The sequence below is a fragment of the Halichoerus grypus genome, chromosome 15 (genome assembly GCF_964656455.1).
Source record: "Halichoerus grypus chromosome 15, mHalGry1.hap1.1, whole genome shotgun sequence".
Classification (NCBI taxonomy): Eukaryota; Metazoa; Chordata; class Mammalia; order Carnivora; family Phocidae; genus Halichoerus; species Halichoerus grypus.
The window spans coordinates 324,337-345,193 of record NC_135726.1 but is presented as its reverse complement, the minus strand read 5'-3'; the positions used below and the strand labels follow the sequence as shown (position 1 = coordinate 345,193).

The 20,857-nt window shown below is 52.1% G+C and overlaps 2 protein-coding genes across 2 annotated transcripts; one reads left to right on the top strand and one right to left on the bottom strand.

Annotated features, from left to right (window-relative positions):
- Positions 1 to 2,489: 2,489 nt before the first annotated feature.
- Positions 2,490 to 10,496, bottom strand: CHMP1A (charged multivesicular body protein 1A). The gene is made up of 7 exons (XM_036119777.2): positions 10,338 to 10,496; positions 8,571 to 8,590; positions 6,580 to 6,657; positions 5,521 to 5,667; positions 5,001 to 5,129; positions 4,458 to 4,645; positions 2,490 to 3,964 (listed from the first exon to the last, which is right to left on the bottom strand). The coding sequence occupies exons 1-7, from the start codon at positions 10,342 to 10,344 to the stop codon at positions 3,943 to 3,945; spliced, it is 591 nt and encodes a 196-aa protein (XP_035975670.1). The 5' UTR covers positions 10,345 to 10,496; the 3' UTR covers positions 2,490 to 3,942.
- On the top strand, positions 10,497 to 20,583 carry SPATA33 (spermatogenesis associated 33). The gene is made up of 3 exons (XM_036119778.2): positions 10,497 to 10,661; positions 10,925 to 11,095; positions 20,378 to 20,583. Exons 1-3 carry the CDS (start codon positions 10,625 to 10,627, stop codon positions 20,581 to 20,583), a joined length of 414 nt encoding a protein of 137 aa, XP_035975671.1. The 5' UTR covers positions 10,497 to 10,624.
- The last annotated feature ends 274 nt before the right edge of the window (positions 20,584 to 20,857 follow it).

Below are 20,857 nucleotides of genomic sequence, written 5' to 3'. Positions count from 1 at the left end.
ACCCCATCCTCACACACACGTGTGCGCCCCCATCCTCACACGCACACGTGTGCACCCCCATCCTCACACGCACACGTGTGCACCCCCATCCTCACACGCACACGTGTGCGCCCCCACCCTCACGCATGTGCACCCCCTCACGCACACGTGTGCCCCCATCCTCACGCATGTGCACCCCCTCACGCACACGTGTGCCCCCATCCTCACACACACGTGTGCGCCCCGATCCTCACGCGCACACGTGTGCACCCCATCCTCACACACACGTGTGCCCCCATCCTCACGCACACGTGTGCCCCCCCATCCTCATGCACACACATGTGCCCACACTGTGCCCCTTGGCCCTGCTGCCCCCATTCTAGGCCAGAGCCTCTAAGAATGCCCCATCTGGGCAGGTACAGGCTTTAATAGGGAGGAGTTCCCCTGCCCAGGCGCCCTGGGCCCTAAGATGCCCACAAATAAGTGGACAGCCCCGTGCAGCACCTACCAGAAACTGGGGCGCCCACCTGTGCCTGCCTGGCTCCCCCTGCCCCTGTGAGGGTCCCTGCTTCTCATTCCCAGGCAGATCTGCCCTGACCAGAAGGGACACTGGTGGGGATTTGCGGATCACTTAGGATTGATTTAACATTAAAGGGTTTCTGTCCTGAGTTGGCCAGATCCCACCCAAAGCCCCCCACTCCGCCTGGCGGAGACAGTGCGAAGGCTCCCTCTGCTGGGCTGCGGAGGTAGCACACCGGAGTTTGCTACCGAACTAACTGTAACCCCGAGAGAGGCCACAACTGCAGGTGCCACCCTGGTCCCGGGGAGATCTCTGCTGTCCAACCTCAATTTGTCCTGCTAGTTTATTCCCATTTCCGCTCAACCTTGTTCCAACCTCAAGAGACCTTTCCGAGGCGTGAAGGACACGCTGGGTGGGGGGATGGGTAATCAGGACACAGAGGCTGCAGGACCCCCCCTCCTTAGGCTGCGGGGGGATTCCTCCAGGGGCCACGTCTCCCCTAGTAAGGCCCACACGGGGTGCACAAGCAGCCCCAAGGAGCCTGTTCACACGCGGAGGTGCGTGGGTGTGAGGGCCCTGGGAGGTGGGGGCTGTTCCCAGCCAACCGGCAGGCGCATGATTCGATTCGGATGGGGCCCCCCACAGTGGAATAACAGGAGATGAGCGCAAGGACGCGGGAACTGGTGTGCATGAGCAGAGCAGGGGCATTCTGGAGAAGCGCCGGGAGGACGGGGGAAGGACCGTGCATGCTGTCCTCTGCTGAGTAACGACTGTCCCACAGAGGGGCGGTGAACAGTTCTCAGTGCTTTGTGTTGACAGATGAGCAAAGACAGGACTACATGAGAGGCAGATTTCCGCTGTCAAGTAAGTTACAAATGAGGGGGGATGGCCAGATTGAGCCTGATTAGAGCAAACTTGTGGTTTCTGGTATCCAGAGGGGCGTCCACACGTGGTTTCTGGTGCACAGGGAAGAAACACCAGTAGGTCCACATTGATATAAATAATGGAATAAGTAAACAGAGAGAAGAAACTCTTCCTTAAAACAGAACTGCAAATAGGAAATCACTGCGAATATTGTTACCAGGAAAATTCATCAAGGGACACGAGTATCGGGCAAAGTAGGACAACGTTTGCAGATGATGCTGGCAGTCTTAAAATTTCTCCCCACAAGATACTCAACAGAGGGGAACATAAAACATCATAGGGGAGACGCCTGGCCCACACCACGTGTCCCAGGTGAACAGACAGCAACACCGTGCACCTGGTGTGGAGCACCGAGGACACAGTACCACTTCTGTGATGTCAACGTCATCGTGGGAAAATGTCCCATCAGCCCGAGTGGAAAGGCAGTTTGCCACATTACTGGCCGGCATGTCTCCAGGCCATCCAGGTCGGGGTGCCTCAGGGGCTCAGCAGGTGAAGCGTTCCGATTCTTGATTTCAGCTCAGGACGGGATCTCAAGGTCGTGAGATCGAGCCCCATGTTGGGCTCTGCTGGGTGTGGAGCCTGACTGGGATTCTCGGTCTTCCTCTCCTTCTGCCCAACCCCCACCCTCGCTCTCCTGCGATCACGCTACCTCTTAAAAAAACAGAACACCGACCATCTAGGTCACAAAGACAAATAGGACTGTCCCAGGTTGGAAGAATGGAGGGTCGCAAGGTGATTCAGCCAGTTACATGCGGTCAACTAGAAAGTGCACGTGGGGGGCGCTAGGATACAGAAGTACACAGAAACGGCGCAAATTACAACTTTTATGTACCTTTAAAGTTATTTCCACGTAAAAACTTAAAAAGAAAATTTAATACTTCAGACTCTAACTCCACCCGTAGGGGTGGGGGCCTGAGGACATGCATACCTCACCCCACCCACCCCACCTGCCCTCCTCCAGGTACCCTCCTCAGCCTCCTGCACGGGGGCTGGAGAGCCCTATCAAGGGCCCCCGTATGGCTCCCCACCCTACCCAAAGCCACTAAAGCAAAGCCGGAGAAAGTTCTCAGGGATCAATGTGTTTACTCACAACAGCATTTTAGGAAAATGGGCAAACATGCCCACTGCTCTATGATGAGCCACAGCCAGGGAGCTCTGCACCCACTGGGCACCAAGACAGTCAGGATCTTCTCTGAACCCCCAGCACGTGGGCATCCTGAGAGACCACAGCCAGGGAGTAAGGCGAGGCCGGCAGTGTGGAAGAAAAGCCAGACAGCACGCTGACCCGCCCTCTGGGTTCTCACACCAGTCTCGGGCATCCAGGTTGCTCCAACCCAACTGACCACACAGAATACCCAGGGACAAGCAAGTCCAGAAGAATCACACGTAGCAAGTCACGGTAAAGATCTCCAACATTTCTTTCCAAGAGCCACCGGTACGAGGACAGCGTGGGCAGCGGGAGCCTCTGGGAAGGGCTGGTCGGGTGGTCAGCCGTGCACGGAGCCGGGCCCCGCTCAGTACCAACCACGCAGTTCTCACCAGCTCACACCAAGAACGGGGCTTGGACCCAAATGCTCCCCATCTGCTGTCTGCTCCTTCTATTTTGGCAAAAAAACAAAAAACCCTGGAAGCTTCAAGAAAACAAAGTAAACCTCAGGAAATGAAAAACGTGGAAACTGCTGCGTGTCCCAGGAACTCATCAGGAGGAGCTGCTGCTAGCCGCCCGGCCGCGGCTGCCACGGCTTCTCCCTGACGCTGGCCCCACCAGGGGCCCCTCTTGGAGCGCGCAAGCTCCCAGGTCGGACGGTGTGAGCCCACAGGCAGGAGGAGAGACCAGTCGGGGGGTGAGGGGGAGGCACCCATTATTTACAGCACAGAAGAAAACAACGCAGACGCAGCACCCCAAGCCGGAGTGTGGACCGCCTGCTCCTCGCTGGGAGGGACCACAGTGCAGAGCTGAGTTCCTACAGGACACACAGCACACCCCTCAGGGCCCCAGGCCCTCCAGAGGCAACAGTGGAACGAGGATGGGGGGCCCCTGGGTGGGCGTGCCTGGATGTGGAGCACGGTGCCTGACGCCAGGGCCCCCAGGTGGGGCTCAGCCAGCTGGCCTCCAGGGGCCTGGCAGCAGGAAGAAGCCCTGACGCCCACTGGCTGACCACCAGGAAGGAGCACATCTGCCGTTACACGGAGTCTGAAGGCCCCCACGGCGTCCACTGGTCAGTCCCCGTCAACGTCTCAGAGGGTGGGGGGACGGGGGGGGCCTGCAGAACCCCGAGCTGGTCAGCCCAGAGTCACAGAAATAACCCACAGAAGTCAGAAGGTTGTGCAAACTCACCCACCAAGACACAGAGCCACCGTCTACGATAAGAGGGACAATTCCCAGGCCTGGAGGGAAGGGCCACGCTGCAGGGTGTGCAGAAAGGCAAGAGGCATGGGGACAGAGATGGAGCCCTCCTCCCCGGCCCTTCCTGCACGTCACGGCCAGGGAAGCAGGGCCCTGCAGGAAGGCTCGGCTAGTTTCTCAAGGCGGCCAACCTGCAAATCAACGACACAGCTCCTGTGAGGGAGGGCGGGGGGCAGAGGTGCCTCTGACCTGCGCTGTGCTCAATACGAGATGCCAACCCTGGGGGCCAAGGGCCCTCTATTGGGCCACGACCCTCTCCTCTCAAGCTCAGCTTTGCAAGGCTGTCCTGAGATAGCACAGGAAAAGCTTGGGGACCAGCCATGTGCTGTCAAGTATCATTACGTGAGTTCCTAAAGCGAACTGTGGACAAGTGTGTGAGCACGCGGCTGCCACCCAACACGGACACCGAGCAAGGGCAGGGGAGAGAGGCAGCCAGACGGAACCTGGGCTGGGCCTCGGGTGGGGGCCTCCTCGGGAGGAACAGCACCAAAGCCCGGCCGCACGAGTTCTCCTCCTGAGGCCTCGGTGTTCCCTTCTTCCCTTCCCTTCCAATGCGCCTCCTTCCCCCCCAACCGGCCGTCAGAACATGCGGTCACCAGCCCAACATGGGGGCACTGAGCCCACCTCCGAGACAGCTGGTCCTCCTGGCTGCGCACGGAGCTCTCGCCCACAGCAGAGGCGCCCTCGGGCAGCTGGCTGAGCTGGTCCAAGACCTCCAGGCCATTCTCCTCAGCGATCTGCACAATGAGGCTGTCCACCTGCTCCTGCGGCGTGGTCAGCGTGGTGGCCGAGCTCACGGAGGCCTCCATCACCTGGGGGTCATGTTCTGGGCAGGTGGGTGCAGGCCCCGGGACCTCCACTGCGGCCCCGTTTCTGGCCACCTTCTCAACCATGCTTCCTGCTCACTCCCTCGACCCGCACCAGACCTGCCCCCCGCAAGGCACTTTCTCCAGCACTCTCAGTCCCCTGGGTGCTGAGCTGGCCACTGCTCTGAAGAGGCGCTCACACCCTAGCCTCGGGCCTCCCTCTTATCTGCTAGACCTCCATGTGCTGGTCCAGACCCCGCAAGAGTCAGGTGCTCCGGAGGTGGCCCCCACAGAGGGAGGCCAGCCACGCAAGCCACCCCCCGGACCCACCCCCTGCACACCAAGACCACAGGCGACATACCGATGTGTGCACATCCAGGTTCTGCACCTGCTGCTCAAACCTGTCCATCACCGCAGAGACCTTCTGCAAGTCCATGGTGCTCAGCGCCCTGTCCAGGGCTTTGGTCACCTGCGCCATGTTCTTGGTCACCTGGCACAGGACAAAGTGAGGAGGCAACAGAACTGAAGCAAGGAGACGTCACCCACGGGAGACGGGCCCTCGGCACTCTCCTCAGGCGCACAGGCCCCCAGGGCCAGCCAGACTCCAGCCCTGGCCAAGCCAAGCCGTGTTCAGGACCGGCTGGGACTGCAGGGCTCGCTCCTGGCAGGTCTCCAGGAAATGCTGTCAACTAAACGACAGACACGAGACCCAAGCCATGGCCCCTTAAGAAAAATCTGAGGACACCGTGTCTAGTCCTTTGGTGCTGCCCCTATGGTGTGGAGGGAATCCCCACTACACCACCAACGGGGTCCGGCACGGCTCCTCGACTCTGCCGGCCGAAGCTGGCCCACGTGGCGTATGACTCGGCACGAGCACTCACCCCCTTCATGGTCACGGCCGTCTGCACCTTGGAGGCCACTGCGTCCACGCGGGATGCCATGCGGAGCCAGTTCACACCTTCATTCTTCTTGCGGATGGCATTCTCGGCGTACACACGCGCACACTCCACGTTCTTCTGCTGGAGGGCCTGAAATTCGGGGGAAGCACGAGCTGGGAGAATGTGGCTGTTCTATGAACAGCCTGGTCCTGGCTTGTCCTAGGCCGAGATCTGCTAGCACGGGGCAGCCCCTTTGGCCTGTGAGCTTCATGAAAATGCAGAAATGCCAGGCCCCTGGCCTGTTCAGGACCTAGGGTGTCCAGGCAGGGTGCCAGACCTGCCCGCGCTGGGGGATACACAGGAGACCTGGTCCCAGGGACACAGCCGCCTCTCCCACCTGCCAGCCCGTCCCCTCCGGCCGCACACCCTCTTCGGTCTCTTCAGCCGCCCGCACCACAGGAGCTCACAAAAACCACCGAGGCAAATGCCGACGCCAAAGCAAGCAGGACCATGGAGGAAGATGAAGGAGCTGACTGGGGTCAGTCCTCCAGTTTCCCTTCTGCCCTGGGAGTGCCAGTTTGGGTGAGGGGGGTCACCAAATTCTAACACCCCCAGGAGCCAGCCCACCCAAGCAACAGCTGTCTGGAAGTCCCCACTGAGAGCAGCCAGAGCCTGCCTCCCCCCACCTCCCCTCTGCCCCGGTTCTGAAGCCTGAGGCAGGTGCTCTGCAAGGAAGAGGGCAGGAAGGGACGGGGCTGCGGCAGGGACGGCTGGAAGCCCGCATCCCACACACTTTGTGAAAAATGCGCGTTCAGAACTTTGAAAGTGAACAAAAGGCATGGACGTTCCATGAAAAAAGCGAAGGCAACACACAGTTCTTTTGCTCTGGACGCCCCTTAGTGGGCAGGGAGGCAGAGGGGGGCCACTGAGGCCCTGAGCAGGCTCCTGAGAACACCGAGGGCCAGAGTCGTGGGGCGCCCCTCACACAAAAAGAAGACACCAGAACAATGCAACAGAAGCCCCAGAAGCAAGGGACGCGGCCCGGGCGCGCTGCAGCCTCACCTTCTTCACTTTGGCCTGCTCCGCCTTGGAGTCCTTCTCTGCCTTCTTGGCCAGCTTCTCCAGCTGCTTTGCCGTGAACTGAGCAGAATCGGGACACTCAGGTCAGACACACACAGCCCGTCCTTTGGTACCTCCCCACCCTCCTCAGTACCCCTTGCCCCGACCGCACAGAGAAGGTGCCCAGCCTGCCAGTGTCCTCATGGCCCCGGGCTGCATGGAGGGAGCTCCCTGGGTCTCTGAGGCTCAGGGGACAGGGAGGGCTGTGAGGGTTTCCTAAAATGTCCTAACCCAGAATGCCTAACCCAAACCCTCCCCCAGAGTGGAAAGTTAAAAAGCCAACTCACACAGGAGCTCCTGGGCGGCTCAGTCGGTGAAGCATCTGCCTTTGGCCCAGGTCCTGATCTCAGGGTCCTGGGATCGAGCCCCACATTGGGCTCCCTGCTCGCTGGGGAGCCTGCTTCTCCCTCTGCCCCTCCCCCCACCCCCTGGCTCATGAGCTCTCTCTCAAGTGAGTAAAATCTTTAAAAAAAAAAAAAAAAGCCTACTCACACAATCATTACTACTTACGGATTTTCTTTCTTTCCTTTTTTTAAAGATCTATTTATTCATGAGAGAGAGAGTGCACAGGTGCAAGGGGGAGGGGCAGAGAGAATCTCAAGCAGACTCCCCGCTAAGCGCAGAGCACAACATGGGGCTCGAACTCAGGACCCTGAGTTCATGACCTGAGCCAAAACCAAGACTGAGCCACCCCTACTTACGGATTTTCAACTTTCGGGAAAAACTCGACAGAATCTGTTTCAGGCGACCCCAAGTGGTAATACAGAATTCCCGATGAACATACACCTCAAAGGGTTCTCTTCACAGAACATTGTGTTTGTGAGGGACTGCTGGGCAGTGCATGCTCCCAGGCCTGGTCGGAGGGGTCCCCATAGCTCCCCCAAAAAGGCCTCATTTAACCAGGAAGCCAGCAGGAGAGAATGCTCAGATAACCCAAGTGAAAGAGTGACCTTCCAGAGGCCCATATAGCTTCCTGGCTGGTGGTGTTCGGTGTTCCCTCAGCCTGAAACACCCTCCTGACTGGGACTCCCCCACCCTGCCCCTCAGCCGCCCCCCCAACTTGGGACTTTCTGTCACATAGAAAGGGTTTCTTGTCAGCCTACCTCACACTCCTACATTCCTTTTTTTTTTTTTAATATATTTGTCAGAGAGAGAGCACGAAGGATGTGAAGGGCAGAGGGAGAAGGAGACTCCCCGCTGAGCAGGGAGCCCGATGTGGGACTCGATCCCAGGACCCTGGGATCATGACCTGAGCCGAAAGCAGGTGCTTAATCAACTAAGCCTCCCAGGCACCCCCTCCTACGTTCCTTCAGGGAGAAAATCCAGATTTTCCTGACCCAGGAATCTGGCCCTGAGCACCTTCCACAAGGTGGAAGCTTGCTGAACAAAGTGCCTGGGGCCTCCTGGTATTCCCTGCCCTTCCTCTCCATTGCAAAGCCAGTGTGATGAACTACAGTCAGCAGCTCGGGCACATCACTCGCGCCCAGTCTTTCAGAACTAACCATGGATGGTTAACTATGGAGGCATTTAAGGGAAGTGCAGCAGAAGCTTGCCCTGGATTAATTATAAGAGGCATGCTCCGCTGCTCAGAACACTCTCCTTCAACATGATTTTAAAGAATTTGAAACCAGTTTTAAATGCCTAGTGGAACATCAAGGGATGCACCTAATACCCAAGCTGTGTTTCTTGAAGATAGCAGGCTCACTCCCTCATGGACAAGCCCATGTGATCTGCTTCTGCTCAGCCCAAGACAAGGAAAGGATTAATATGCCATCAAGCCAACTCAATAACCTCCCCTTTGTCATCAGTCCGAAAGAGCACTGCGCAGAAATCACGCAATTGGTAATCCGTCCTTCTGAGTGTGACGGACACCATTTGTCCTCATTTGCTAATCACCAAGACAGGGTTGGGGTGAAAGGTCCTTCAGTACATACCTTCAACTGGAACAGCGTATCTGCAAAGAAAGGAGATGGTTTGAGGATTTCAACTGGGACAAGTGGCACTTCTAACAAGCAGATGGGGCCACTAAGACCCTCCTAGACACAGAGAGCTGGAACAGGATGCAGGCATGGATGGGGCCTTCAGGGAGGCCCACCACACACTGGAGGCAGCAGATGGACTAGTGCACCAGTTCTGCTCCCTCATCAGTCAGAGGGCAAATGCAGAGGCTCCAGAACCTCTGCTTCCTTACAGGTCATACCAGGGGGGTACCAGCTGACCTCAAGGATCAGTGTGCAGACAAAACAGATCATGGATGCGGCACGTGGCCCACAGTGAAACCCCGAGTGGCGGTTTGTAATTACAGCAACTTTACAAAGGCCCTTGGGATTCTTTCCCAATTTAATAAAGCTCAGCACTGGACAATCTGTATTTTATATACTCTTTATCCCCAAAAGTAACTGGATCAAAGTAGCAATATGAGGACTCCTGTGCTATCAAAGACCTGACCCACAGAGACCACCCTCCATGGCATCTGGCAAGTCTGAGCCATCAAATCGGGCTCAAGTGCCTACCTGTCCACATGGAGGAACCAGAGAAACTTGAGAGGATTAAGAGCTAACTGTCCGGATAGCCACACTTGCTACTCACTCACCAAAACTCAAGAGCCAGGTAGATCCAGATTCACATTTAAACTATCTCAATTTATTCCATTTTTAAACGTGCAGAATGATGTCTGGAAGGGTTTACCACACTAGCCCAGAATTCAGAAACTGAAATCTGTAACCAGGCCGAGGGTGCGTTCACAAATGCAAATCAAGACCCCCCAGCTGAGAGCCTCGGGTTTCAGGCACGCCCTGTGCGAGCCCTGTCAAGGCCAGAGCCGCCGTGCAATCCGTAAATCAGAGCTGACTGGACACAGCTGACAGGCAGAGTGCCTCCCGCAGGGAAAACAAGGCGCGGTGCGGCCAGCTCTCCAACTCTCCAGCCTTCGGTGGGACGTAAATCACCGTCTCTCCCTGCCTTGGCTTTCTCATGTCTACCTGAGCAGCAGGAAAGACTCTCAAGAGCAAAGAGCGGTTAGGGCAAAACCTAACCCTGGAAAAGAGTGGTAACGGCCCAAAGGAAATCACCAAACTGCGGAGTAAAACCCAACAGTTGCGGTGGGGGTGTGGTGCTGTCCATCCGCGGAGGCAGCTGGCGCAGAAGTTCCTTCGTGATGACGACGCTGTTGTCCAGCTCCTCACATTGCACAAAGTGATTTTCAAAACCTCTCGACCGCACCAGCCCTTACACACTCCAGCAAACGCAGTACCTCACTTTATCACCCATCCTTCCTGTTCTTTGGTGTCCCTGGGCGCGGAGCGGGGCGGAGTGGGTGCCGCAGGCAGTGGAGGCCGAGGCTAGGGGGCTCAAGCTCTAGCTCGGCTTCCCATCCGCAGAAGGGGGCATCAAGTTCCTACCCCACACGCACAACCGTGCCGGGCACGTAGTGAGTACTTCTCGCCCGAGCTCTTCTTTTTTCTGAGTGGTGTTCTGGGGACAGGGGTGCAACTGTCTCCTTTTCCGGTGCCCTCTGACCTGACCTCCCAGGGCCCCAAAGGTCGATGTCCCTCGCCGGTACAGGAACTGGGGGTGTGGGGGCTGGACGCTGAGTCTGGTGAAGGGGGTGAGCGTCCGGTATCGAGGATAAGGATCGGGGTCCGGGGTCCCTGATCGAGCCCCGCGGGTCCCGCCCTCCCCCGGAGGGCGGGGTCTCTTACCGTCCATGGCCGGTCCGGCAGCGGCAGCGCTCGCACGAACGGACGCACGGGATTCCGGGGCCGAGTCGATCGCCCCTACCAGCTCCGCCGCGCGGGAACTTCCGGGGTCACCTCCCAGTTCCGGCGAGCGGCAGCTCTCGCGAGAGCACCGCGCTAGTCGCGTGGGCGGGGCGTTGCCGTGGCGACCCGCGCCGCTCGGCCACGGGACCCTCTGTGAGACCCTCGGCCTGTGCGCCCGCGGAGGTGCCGAGTGCCGGGCTGCGCCGGCGGGGGCGGTGGGCTCACCTATGGGACTTTCCAAAAGCAAACACAAATCTAGGAAAGGTAAAGGAGCGCCGGCCCGCCGTCTCCTCGGCCGCGTGGCCGCGGTTCGCGCGGGGTTGCGGGGGTGCTGGGCGCCCCGCCCGCGCCTGCTCGTCCGCGCTGCGCCGGAGTCCTCCCTGATGACCGTGCCTCGGGGGTCTTTTCACGCATGTTCAGAGAAATGGAAGTGACACTCTGGACCAAAGCTGGCAACTGGAGGGTGGGGACCCATGGCTCTAGCCTCAAGAAAATAACACGACTAATTCACTGTCCATGGATTTCAGGTGAGGAGAAAAAGAAGGGGCGCGGCTCTTCCACTGCAAAGACTAAGGAAAGGTCGATGGACAGGCGTTCTCAAGAGAGCGAGAGCCCTCCAGACACCAAGGCTGCAGAGAGCTGCCAAGGGAAGAAAGGGGCAGCCAAGCGACAGTGGCCTTCTTCATCTGAAGTCCAAGGTAGGACATGCCCAGGACCGGATGGAACCCGAGGGCAGGAGTTTGGGGGTGGGATACTAATGGCAGGGGCTCTAGGATCTTTATCTAGGAGGTAAATATCCAGGATTGTAGGTGGAAAATGTATCACAATATGATAGGCGCCCAGCGAATAGTCAAGAGGGGCTGCGCGGGGTACACAGCGCACTCGCCGATCCTTCAACGTCCCGCAGACCCGAACAGCACGGTGGAAGGCTACTTCAGTCTGGAGCACAGTCGTGTAAGAAGGGATGTGGGAGCCCCTGCCTGGGCACGGGGATCAAAGGGACTAGAATGTTGGTGGGACAAAGGGGTCGAACAGTTTGGCAAATTTATTCACTTTGTTTGCAGCCCAGGGTGACTAGACGTTTGCATGTAGGTGGGGGGGGGGGGATGAGGCCACAGAAGCTGCGGAATAGGAAGCCTTTCATCTGTTTTGTCATGTGCGTTGTGGAAATGGAACTGTTAAAATAGTTAAAACAAGGGAGGTGTGATGGGGTTTGTGCCTTGGAAAACTGTTTCTTTAGAGTAGAGGCTGTTGGAGGCAGTGAGGGGACCGGTCCTAGGCCCAAGGCTGCAACTGAGTAGGAGCTAATGAAGCACCGGCAGTAGGAATTCCAAAAGGGTCCAGGATGTAGAACCAGCAGAACCTGCTGTTGGATGAGATGTGGGAGTTCCAGGGCCATGAGTTTCACTGACCATGAGAATGGATGGTCAGTGGATCAGCCGATGTCAGGAGGAATGCTGGCCTGGCAGGGAGAGAGGAGCTGGGCGCAGGCTCAGATTGAGGCACCTGTGAGGTCATCAAGGGCGGGAAGCTGTTTGAAATGAGGGTGTTGGGCTTGGGAGCAAGGCCTGGACTTCAGATCCTGATGTACACATCCTTGCTTAAGAGTGGAAGACTGCAGGAAGGGCCAGAGTCCTGGGGAGGAGGTTTGGAGAATGCTACCAGTCCGTCAGGAGCCTTCTGGCTGCAAGTCACACAACAGCCAACAAGATACGGCTTTACTGCTGAGCGCTTCAATGTCCCCCAAATAAAGGGTCAGAGGAGGGCACTCAGGGTGGCTTGCTCAGCAGCATGCAGTGACATCAAGGACTTTGGGTCTACACTTTGCCACCCTCAGTATCCACGGTCCCCAGACAGCTGGATGGCTCTAGGTGTCACATGCATATGGGACTGCTGTCCTGTCCCTTCCCCTGCTGGACTTCACTTGCCCAACATTGCTAGGATGGGCTCAAATGTGAAAATTCTGGGGCTGGACCTCTATCAGCAAGGGCAGGTGTGGGCGGGGGGTGGGGGTGCCTGCTGGAGAGGCACAAACGGTGTCTGTCACACCCTCATTTCAGAGGGTAGAGAGAAGTTGGACATAGAGGGGAAAGGTCAGAGAGCAAGAGTGAGGATGGACTTTCCAGAAAGAAGGTGAAGAGTGTGGTTTCTCCATATAAGGAAACATCTCAGCAGTAACACAGAGCAAGCCACTGCCCACGTGCTGTACCACGGAGGAGTTCCCAAATCCTGATACTCCCCGAAAGAAGCCAGATGTAAAGACCACATATATTATTGTTCCATTTATATGAGATGTCCAGAAAAGGCAAATTTATATAAAGGGAAGCTTGGACTAAGGGTGGGAACAGAGATTAGCCACAAATGGGCAGAAGAAGTCTTCTGAAGGTGATGGAAATGTTCTTAAAACTGGATCGATGGGTGTCCAACTCTGAAAGTTTCCTAAAAATCATTGAATGGTATGCTTTAAACAGGTAGTACGTAAATTAGAATGCAACAAAGCTGTTAAAAAAGAAAGAAGGTAATAAAAAAAAACTCTCAAAGAAAGAAGGTAAAATAGTCGACAGTGTCGTATGTTGCAAAAAGATTGAGTAAACCCAGAAAAGACCATTGAATAAGGCGAGTCGCTGGTCTTCGTGGCCTTGCAGAGAGCACAATCCAACAATCAGAAGTGAAGACAGACACATGGTCTGCCAGGTAGAACATCTAAACTAGGGCAAGAGCATCCTCTCCCAGTATGGAGGTTCCTCAAAAAGTTGAAAATAGAGCTACCGTATGATCCAGCAATTGCACTACTGGGTATTTACCCCAAAGATACAAAAGTAGGGACCCGAAAGGGTACGTGCACCCCAATGTTTATAGCAGCAATGTCCACAATAGCCAAACTGTGGAAAGAGCCAAGATGTCCATCGACAGATGAATGGATAAAGAAGATGTGGTATATATATACAATGGAATATTATGCAGCCATCAAAAGGAATGAGATCTTGCCATTTGCAACGACGTGGATGGAACTGGAGGGTATTATGCTGAGCGAAATAAGTGAAACAGAGAAAGACATGTATCATATGACCTCACTGATATGAGGAACTCTTAATCTCAGGAAACAAACTGAGGGTTGCTGGAGTGGGGGGTGGGGTGGGAGGGATGGGGTGACTGGGTGATGGACACTGGGGAGGGTATGTGCTCTGGTAAGTGCTGTGAATTGTGCAAGACTGTTGAATCTCAGATCTGTACCTCTGAAACAAATAATGCAATATATGTTAAGAAAGAAAAAAAGAAGAAGAAGAATGTAGCAGGAGGGGAAGAACAAAGGGGGGGAAATCGGAGGGGGAGAAGAACCATGAGAGACGATGGACTGTGAAAAACAAACTGAGGGTTCTAAGAGGGGAGGGGGGTGGGAGGATGGGTTAGCCTGGTGATGGGTATTGAGGAGGGCACGTTCTGCATGGAGCACTGGGTGTTATGCACAAACAATGAATCATGGAACACTATATCTAAAACTAATGATGTAATGTATGGGGATTAACATAACAATAAAAAATTAAAAAAAAAAAGAGCATCCTCTCCTACATTTGTGTTTTAAAGCTGAAAATTTTCCCTATTAGGTTTGGAAAAGGTAGGATTTTTGGAAGTCAGAGTTTCCTTCAAATAACCTAGTACCATAGAAGCCTTAGAGGAATGCAGAGTCCTGATGAGTCAAAACTCCTGTGCATTACATAATTAATAAAAGTAGGTATTACTACTGTGGAACGGAAATCAGAAAGTTCTTGCTGGGTCGGGGAGGGGGAAACTAGCTGACTGGAGGACTCTGTAAGGTGATAAAAGTTCTGCATCTTGTTTGGGTGATTACAAAGGTGCGTACAATTGTGAAAACTCATCCAGCTGAACATGTTAAGAATTGTGCATTCTATCTTGTGTGAATTGTGCCTCAAAAAGCTTGGAAGACAAGTCCTTGTCTCTTAGAGCTGCACCCAAAATACTGAAGTATAAATCGATGTGATTGATGGAGATGGTATCTGAGATTTGTTGCAAAGTGAACGAGGATAGTGTGGCTGAGGATATTTTCCAAAGGCAGCCACCACTCCTCCTCTCCCTCTCGTTTTACCGTGTGACCTTGATGCTCCTCCCACCTGGGGGAGTCTGTATCCTCTCTCAAATCTCTGCAAGCTTGACATTTTCTTGTAACCAGTAGAATGTGGTGAAAATGGTTTCTGAGGCTGGGCCATGACCGGCGATGCAGTCCTGCCTTGCTCACGGGAACCCAGGCTGGTGCTTGGAACCGAGAGCTGCCACATCATGCTGTCAAGAAGCTCAGCCACTTGGGCAGGCCATGTGGGGGTACTGCAGTCAGCAGTCCTGATTGCTAAGTGCCTTCCAGCCCAAGTGCCAGATTGTGAGTGGACAAACCTTTAGGTGATTCTAGCCCCTGGCTTTTGAGTCTTCCCAGCTGAGCCACAGGACCCCATGTAGCAGCAGCAGCGGTGACCAGCCCTGTGAACGGCCATCTTGCACGTCCAGCCCAGTGGAGCCTTCCGAGAACTGCAGCTCCAGACAACACTCAACTGTAGCCATCTTGGGACCATAAGTGATAGCTGCCTAGTCAAACCTGTCCTGAATTCCCGACCCTTCAAATTGTGAGAAAATAAAACCATTGTTTTAAGCTAATAAAGTTTGGGATAAGTGGTTACACAGCAGTAGTAACCAGAACAGAGGCTAAGTGCTGGGGCAGAGATAAAGTCTGATTGTGGGTTTTAACTGTGGCAGCTGTGTGATGGGGCATATCATCTTGTCTCACTACTTATGCATATACTTAAAATTTTGCATTCCAAAATCCACATACATACATTATAGAGATTAATACACCAGAAATTTGCAATCAGCCAGTTCCAAAATGCTGGAAATCCAACTGAGAAAGAAGACCCTAATTTTTCTACAAATAAATGACATCAGGGTGCACGGGTGGCTCAGTCGGTTAAGCATCTGACTCTTGATTTCAGTTCAGGTCATGATCTTAGGGTTGTGAGATCGAACCCTGCATCGGGCTCTGTGTTGGGTGTGGAGTCTGCTTAAGATTCTCTCTCTTCCTCTGCCCTTCCTCTAAAATCCTCTAAAAATTTTTTAATTTTTTTTTATTTTTTTATTTTTTTAATTTTTTTTTTTTAAAGATTTTATTTATTTATTTGAGAGAGAGAATGAGAGACAGAGAGCATGAGAGGGAGGAGGGTCAGAGGGAGAAGCAGACTCCCTGCCGAGCAGGGAGCCCGATGCGGGACTCGATCCCGGGACTCCAGGATCATGACTTGAGCCGAAGGCAGTCGCTTAACCAACTGAGCCACCCAGGCGCCCTAAAAATTTTTTTTAAAAATGACATGAAAAAAAAGGAGGGTGTCTTAGTCTGCTTGGGCTGCTATAACAAAATACCATACACTGGGTAGCTTCAACAGACATTTATTTGTCATAGTCCTAGACGCTGAGGAGTCCCACAACCTGGGTACCATGATTTGGTTCCTGAGAGGACCCCTTCTTGGCCTGCAAACAGCCATCTAATTGCTGTGTCTTCACATGGCTGAAGAGAGAGGATTGTGGTCTCTTCCTCCTGCTGTAAGGGCACTGATCCCATCATGGGGGCTCTACCCTATGACCTCAATTCAACCTGATCCCCTCTCAAAGTCCCCACCTCCAAATACCATCCCATTGGGGATGAGGCCTTCAACATATGACTTTTGGGGGGGATACAAACATTCAGTCCATAGCAGAGAGGATTGTACAAGATTTGAGGAACCTAGGTACCAAATACAGTATAGGCCTGGGCTAAGTCATTCTTGAGATAACCAAATTGGGTATTAGATAATAATACAGAATCAATGGTAGTTTTCTTAGACGTAACAAGGCTATTGTGATGCTAAAACAATCCTTATTTGATAGAGCGCTATACTGCATTATTTATGGGTAAAATTATGTCTGAGATTTGCTTGAAAATACTCAGAAAAAAAACTGAGGAAGATAGAAAAAACAAGGTGACAAAATATTGATTGAAGCTGAGTGATGCATATATGGGTACTCACTATACTATTCTATTTTCATGTGTGTCTGAATATTTCCATAGTTTTTTTGAAGGTATTATGTGATTATTTGCAATAAATTTTTGAAAAAGAAGAGAAACTTAAGGAACATTTGTTTCTCAGCTACTAAAAATATACTGAGTGAAAAAAGTCAAGTTCAAAAGGTCACATGGTGCATGACTCCATATATATAATGTCCTCCCAGTGACAAAATTATAGAGATGGGAGAACAGACCCGTGGTTGCCAGGAGTTACGGATGGCAGGGAGTGGGGAGGTTGCAGGGGGAGAAGGGTGTAGCTATTAAGATATAGTGAGGAGGTGGTCTTTGTGGTGATGGAACAGTTCTGTACCTTAATCTTAGTGATGTTTACATGGGATTAAATGACATAGAACACACATTGTGCCAAAATCAATGTCTTGGTGTTGTTATATTGTACTGTAGTTACATAAGATGTTAACCATTGGGACCACTGGGCGAAACTGGGTGAGCGTATATGGGACTTCTCTGTACTTTTGCAACTTTCTGTGAATTTGTAACTTCAAAATTAAGTTTAAAAATTTATCAAAATTGGGACACCTGGATGGCTCAGTTGGTAGGCTCAAGTCGTGATCTCAGGGTCCTGAGATGGAGTTCCAAGTCGGGCTCCGCACTCAGCAGGGAGTCTGCCTGAGGATTCTCTCCCACTCCCCCAACCCCCATCCCCTGCTCATGCGTTCCCTCTCAAATAAAAATGTGTGACTCTTGATCTCAGGGTTGTGAGTTTGAGCCCCATGTTGGGTGTAGAAATTACTTAATAAAATCTTTTTTTAAATCTATCAAAATTTATAATAATTAAAATAATGTACGTCCAGTATAATATTGGATCAATGCAGGGTGCGTGGGTGGCTCAGTCGGTTAAGCATCTGACTTCGTCTCAGGTCATGACCCAGTGTCCTGGGATCCTGGGATCGAGCCCGAGTTGGGCTCTGTGCTCGCTCGCTCTCAAATAAATAAAATCTTAAAGAAAATACATCAATGAAATAAAAAATATGAACAAGAATAAACCCTTACTATGAGTACGTGTGTGTTTGTGTGTAATTAGCATGTAATAAAACTAGCACCAAAATGAAGTGGCAAAGGAAGGATTATACAATAATTATGCTAGGAAAATTGCTTGACATTTTAAGGGAAAGTTCAAGTTGAATTTTAACCTCCTGCCATATGCTCAAATTCCAGATGAGTAAGAGTGAATATAAGAAGTGACTATAGGGGCACCTGGGTGGCTCAGTTGGTGAAGCGTCTGCCTTTGGCTCAGGTCATGATCCCAGGGTCCTAGGACTGAGCCCCATGTTGGGCTCCCTGCTCAACAGGGGGTCTGCTTCTCCCTCTGCCCCTCCCCCACCCCGCTCGTGCTTTCTTGCTCACTCTCAAATAAATACATAAAATCTTAAGAAAAAAGTGACTGCAAAAAGTAAGATGTACTTTTTTTTTTTGTAAGATTTTATTTATTTATTTGACAGAGACACAGCGAGAGAGGGAACACAAGCAGGGGGAGTGGGAGAGGGAGAAGCAGGCCTCCCGCGGAGCAGGGAGCCCGATGCGGGGCTCGATCCCAGGACCCTGGGATCATGACCTGAGCCGAAGGCAGACGCTTAACAACTGAGCCACCCAGGCGCCCCAGATGTACATTTTAATATGAGTCCTCAGTAGGGACCATCCTTCTAAGCCTCAAAACAAAGACACTGCAAAGATATATTGAAGGATTTGACTACATTAAGAAGTAAAACAAGGGGAACCATCTGCAATATGATCATGAAGGGGAAATCTCCTCAACGTGCAAAAAGCTCTCACACACCGAAAAGGTCAAAGTACAAAATGAGGAAAGAATAGGACATGCATTCACAGGAAAATAAATACCACTGGACCATGACCAAGCAAAAAGATGCTCAACCTCCCCATACTGGGGTAAAGCTTCAGGAAAGTTGAAGGTGACCAGTGGGGGCAGAAGTCAATACTTCCATTTTCATGTAACATGGGAAAAGATTTAGCAAACTGAAAATTAGGGGAAGGTATGGAGAAATGTCCTATTTACAAATTTTAGTGGAAATATATATTGATAAAATCTTTATGAAAAACAGTTTGACAATATTTGCCAAAATCCTCCTTCTAGTAACTTACCCAACAAACCCTCACAACTGTGTAAATATATAAATGCAAGAATGTTAACTACAGCATCACTTGAAAAATACAAAAATTGGAAATAACCTAAATTATGTTCATTCAAGGGAGCTGGTAATGTAATGGATGGGTCCCCAGATAGTGAAGTCCAGGCTGCCATGGAAGAGACCAACCTGTATGTGCAGACATGGAGCTCAGCCAAGCCATAATGTGATCCTAAATGCATCACACTGTGCATGTACATATGAAATGTCTGGAAGAAAAAGAATCCTCCCATATGCAATTTTTAATTGTGCATTATTTTTTAAATAAAATATTCATAGCCTTTTAGTCTTAATATATAAAAGCATATATAAATTAATGTAAAAAACGAACCCCCAATTTAAATTAAATGCAAAATATGAGATGCAGTTTTTGACTTAATGATAAAAATAAAAAGGACACTCTCAGTGCAGGCCCTGGGTCATTCACTGGTAGTTAAAACAATCAAAGCTGTGGATGTGGCACTGAAGACAGACAGAGCTATGGGGCCCCGGCATCTCCCTCTACCACCCGCCTTGAGCAAATGACCTCTCTGTGCCTCAGTACCTTCCTCTGTAAAACGTAGGTCATAAGAGGACCTACTTCAGGAAGCGTTGTGGGTTGGTGTTCACTGTCATTGTTCTAGGCTCAGAACGATGTCTGACGGAGAACGAGCCGCCATTCCCTGTGCCCCTAGGTAGCCGGGTTCATGAGGTATTTTAAGTGGGGCACAAAGTACACTGAAAAGCAGTAGGACCAGCGTGATGGCATTTTTATAACAATTACGTGACAATGGATGATTCTAACTCCACGTGCGTGCATATGCGCAGAGAGAGAGAGCCCTCGCTGTGGTGCCTGGAGAGAGGCCTAAAAGGCAGGGCCTCCAACCTGAAGCCCGGGGGGCGCAGGCGACGCGGAGGGGAGGCATGAAGGCACTTCTGCGTATGTATTCTGTAACATTTGGCAAACTTGGCATTTCACAAGTCCTATGCAATCCTTGTAAGCTTAAGAAAATGTTGTGGCCCGTATTAGAAATGTTCATTCTTGAGGCGCCTGCGTGGCTCAGTCAGTTGAGCGTCTGACTCTTGGTTTCAGCTCAGGTCGTGATCTCAGGGTCGTGAGACTGAGCCCCATGTCAGGCTCCACACTCAGTGAGGAGTCTGGTTGAGGAGTCTCTCTCTCTCTCTCTCTCCCCCTCCCCCTCTGCCCCTCCCTCTGCTCACACTCGCTCTCTAAAATAAATAAACAAATCTTTTTTAAAAAAAGAAGAAATGTTAATTTTTCCGCATTCTGATTGATAAGGTTCTGTACAGAGAGGGGTTTTTTTTGGGGGGGGTGGGTTTACCAGATTTAGAATCCTTTAAAAACTGTGTATCTGAACCTTCAACTCTGGGGCAGACCCTGCCTCTTCTTTTCTCTCTCCATTCCCTTTCCTTCTACGTCTGTCACACAAGCTGGCCAGCAGCTCAGTCTCTCCACAGTGGATGGTAGAAGTGTGTCTCCCCCTTTCTTCCCTGAAAGAGGGTGCCTAGCATTCACCACCCTCATGCCTGAGTTGTCAATTGGTCAAAGCTCCGGAACACTCATTTACTGTTTGGACTGCTTTCAACCTTGCCCATTTCTTTTCCTGAACTACACATCTAATTCTTTTGCTTTGGCCCTAACACATGCATTGTCTGCCTTACAGAAGAGCTTTTCCACAGACATGCTAAATACCTGGATGTTTTCTTCCTTCTAGAAAAACCTGATGTAAAGGTAAAGGCGAGCAAGAAGAAAGTTGCCATTCCACAGATCATCATCACTAGAGCCTCAAAAGAGACTCTAGCCAGCTACAGTTCCATCGGAAGCGAAGAGCAGAGAACCATTAAGGAACAGGTGGAATGGGGCCCCTACTCCCGACACAGAAACCCCAGTACAGTAGACGCCTATGATTTACGAGAATAAACAAGCACCCCGAGTAGCTGGCATTATTCACTGTGCTCTGAGTCTCAGCGATGATGGCAGAAGGGCCATCCTGCCCTGTGGGAAGCTGCAGTTGCCCCTTCAGTAAATGAGGTTCCCCCAGTGACCACCTTGGTCTTCTCTTCCCCAGAGCTGCTGGCAGCTTGGCAGACAGAGGGCAACAGTGACTCTGGCTCAGAGACTGAACTTCGTGGTAGTAAGTGAATTAGTATACCTCTGTTGTAACTAGCTATGCAGGGCGATGAACCAGTGGCAG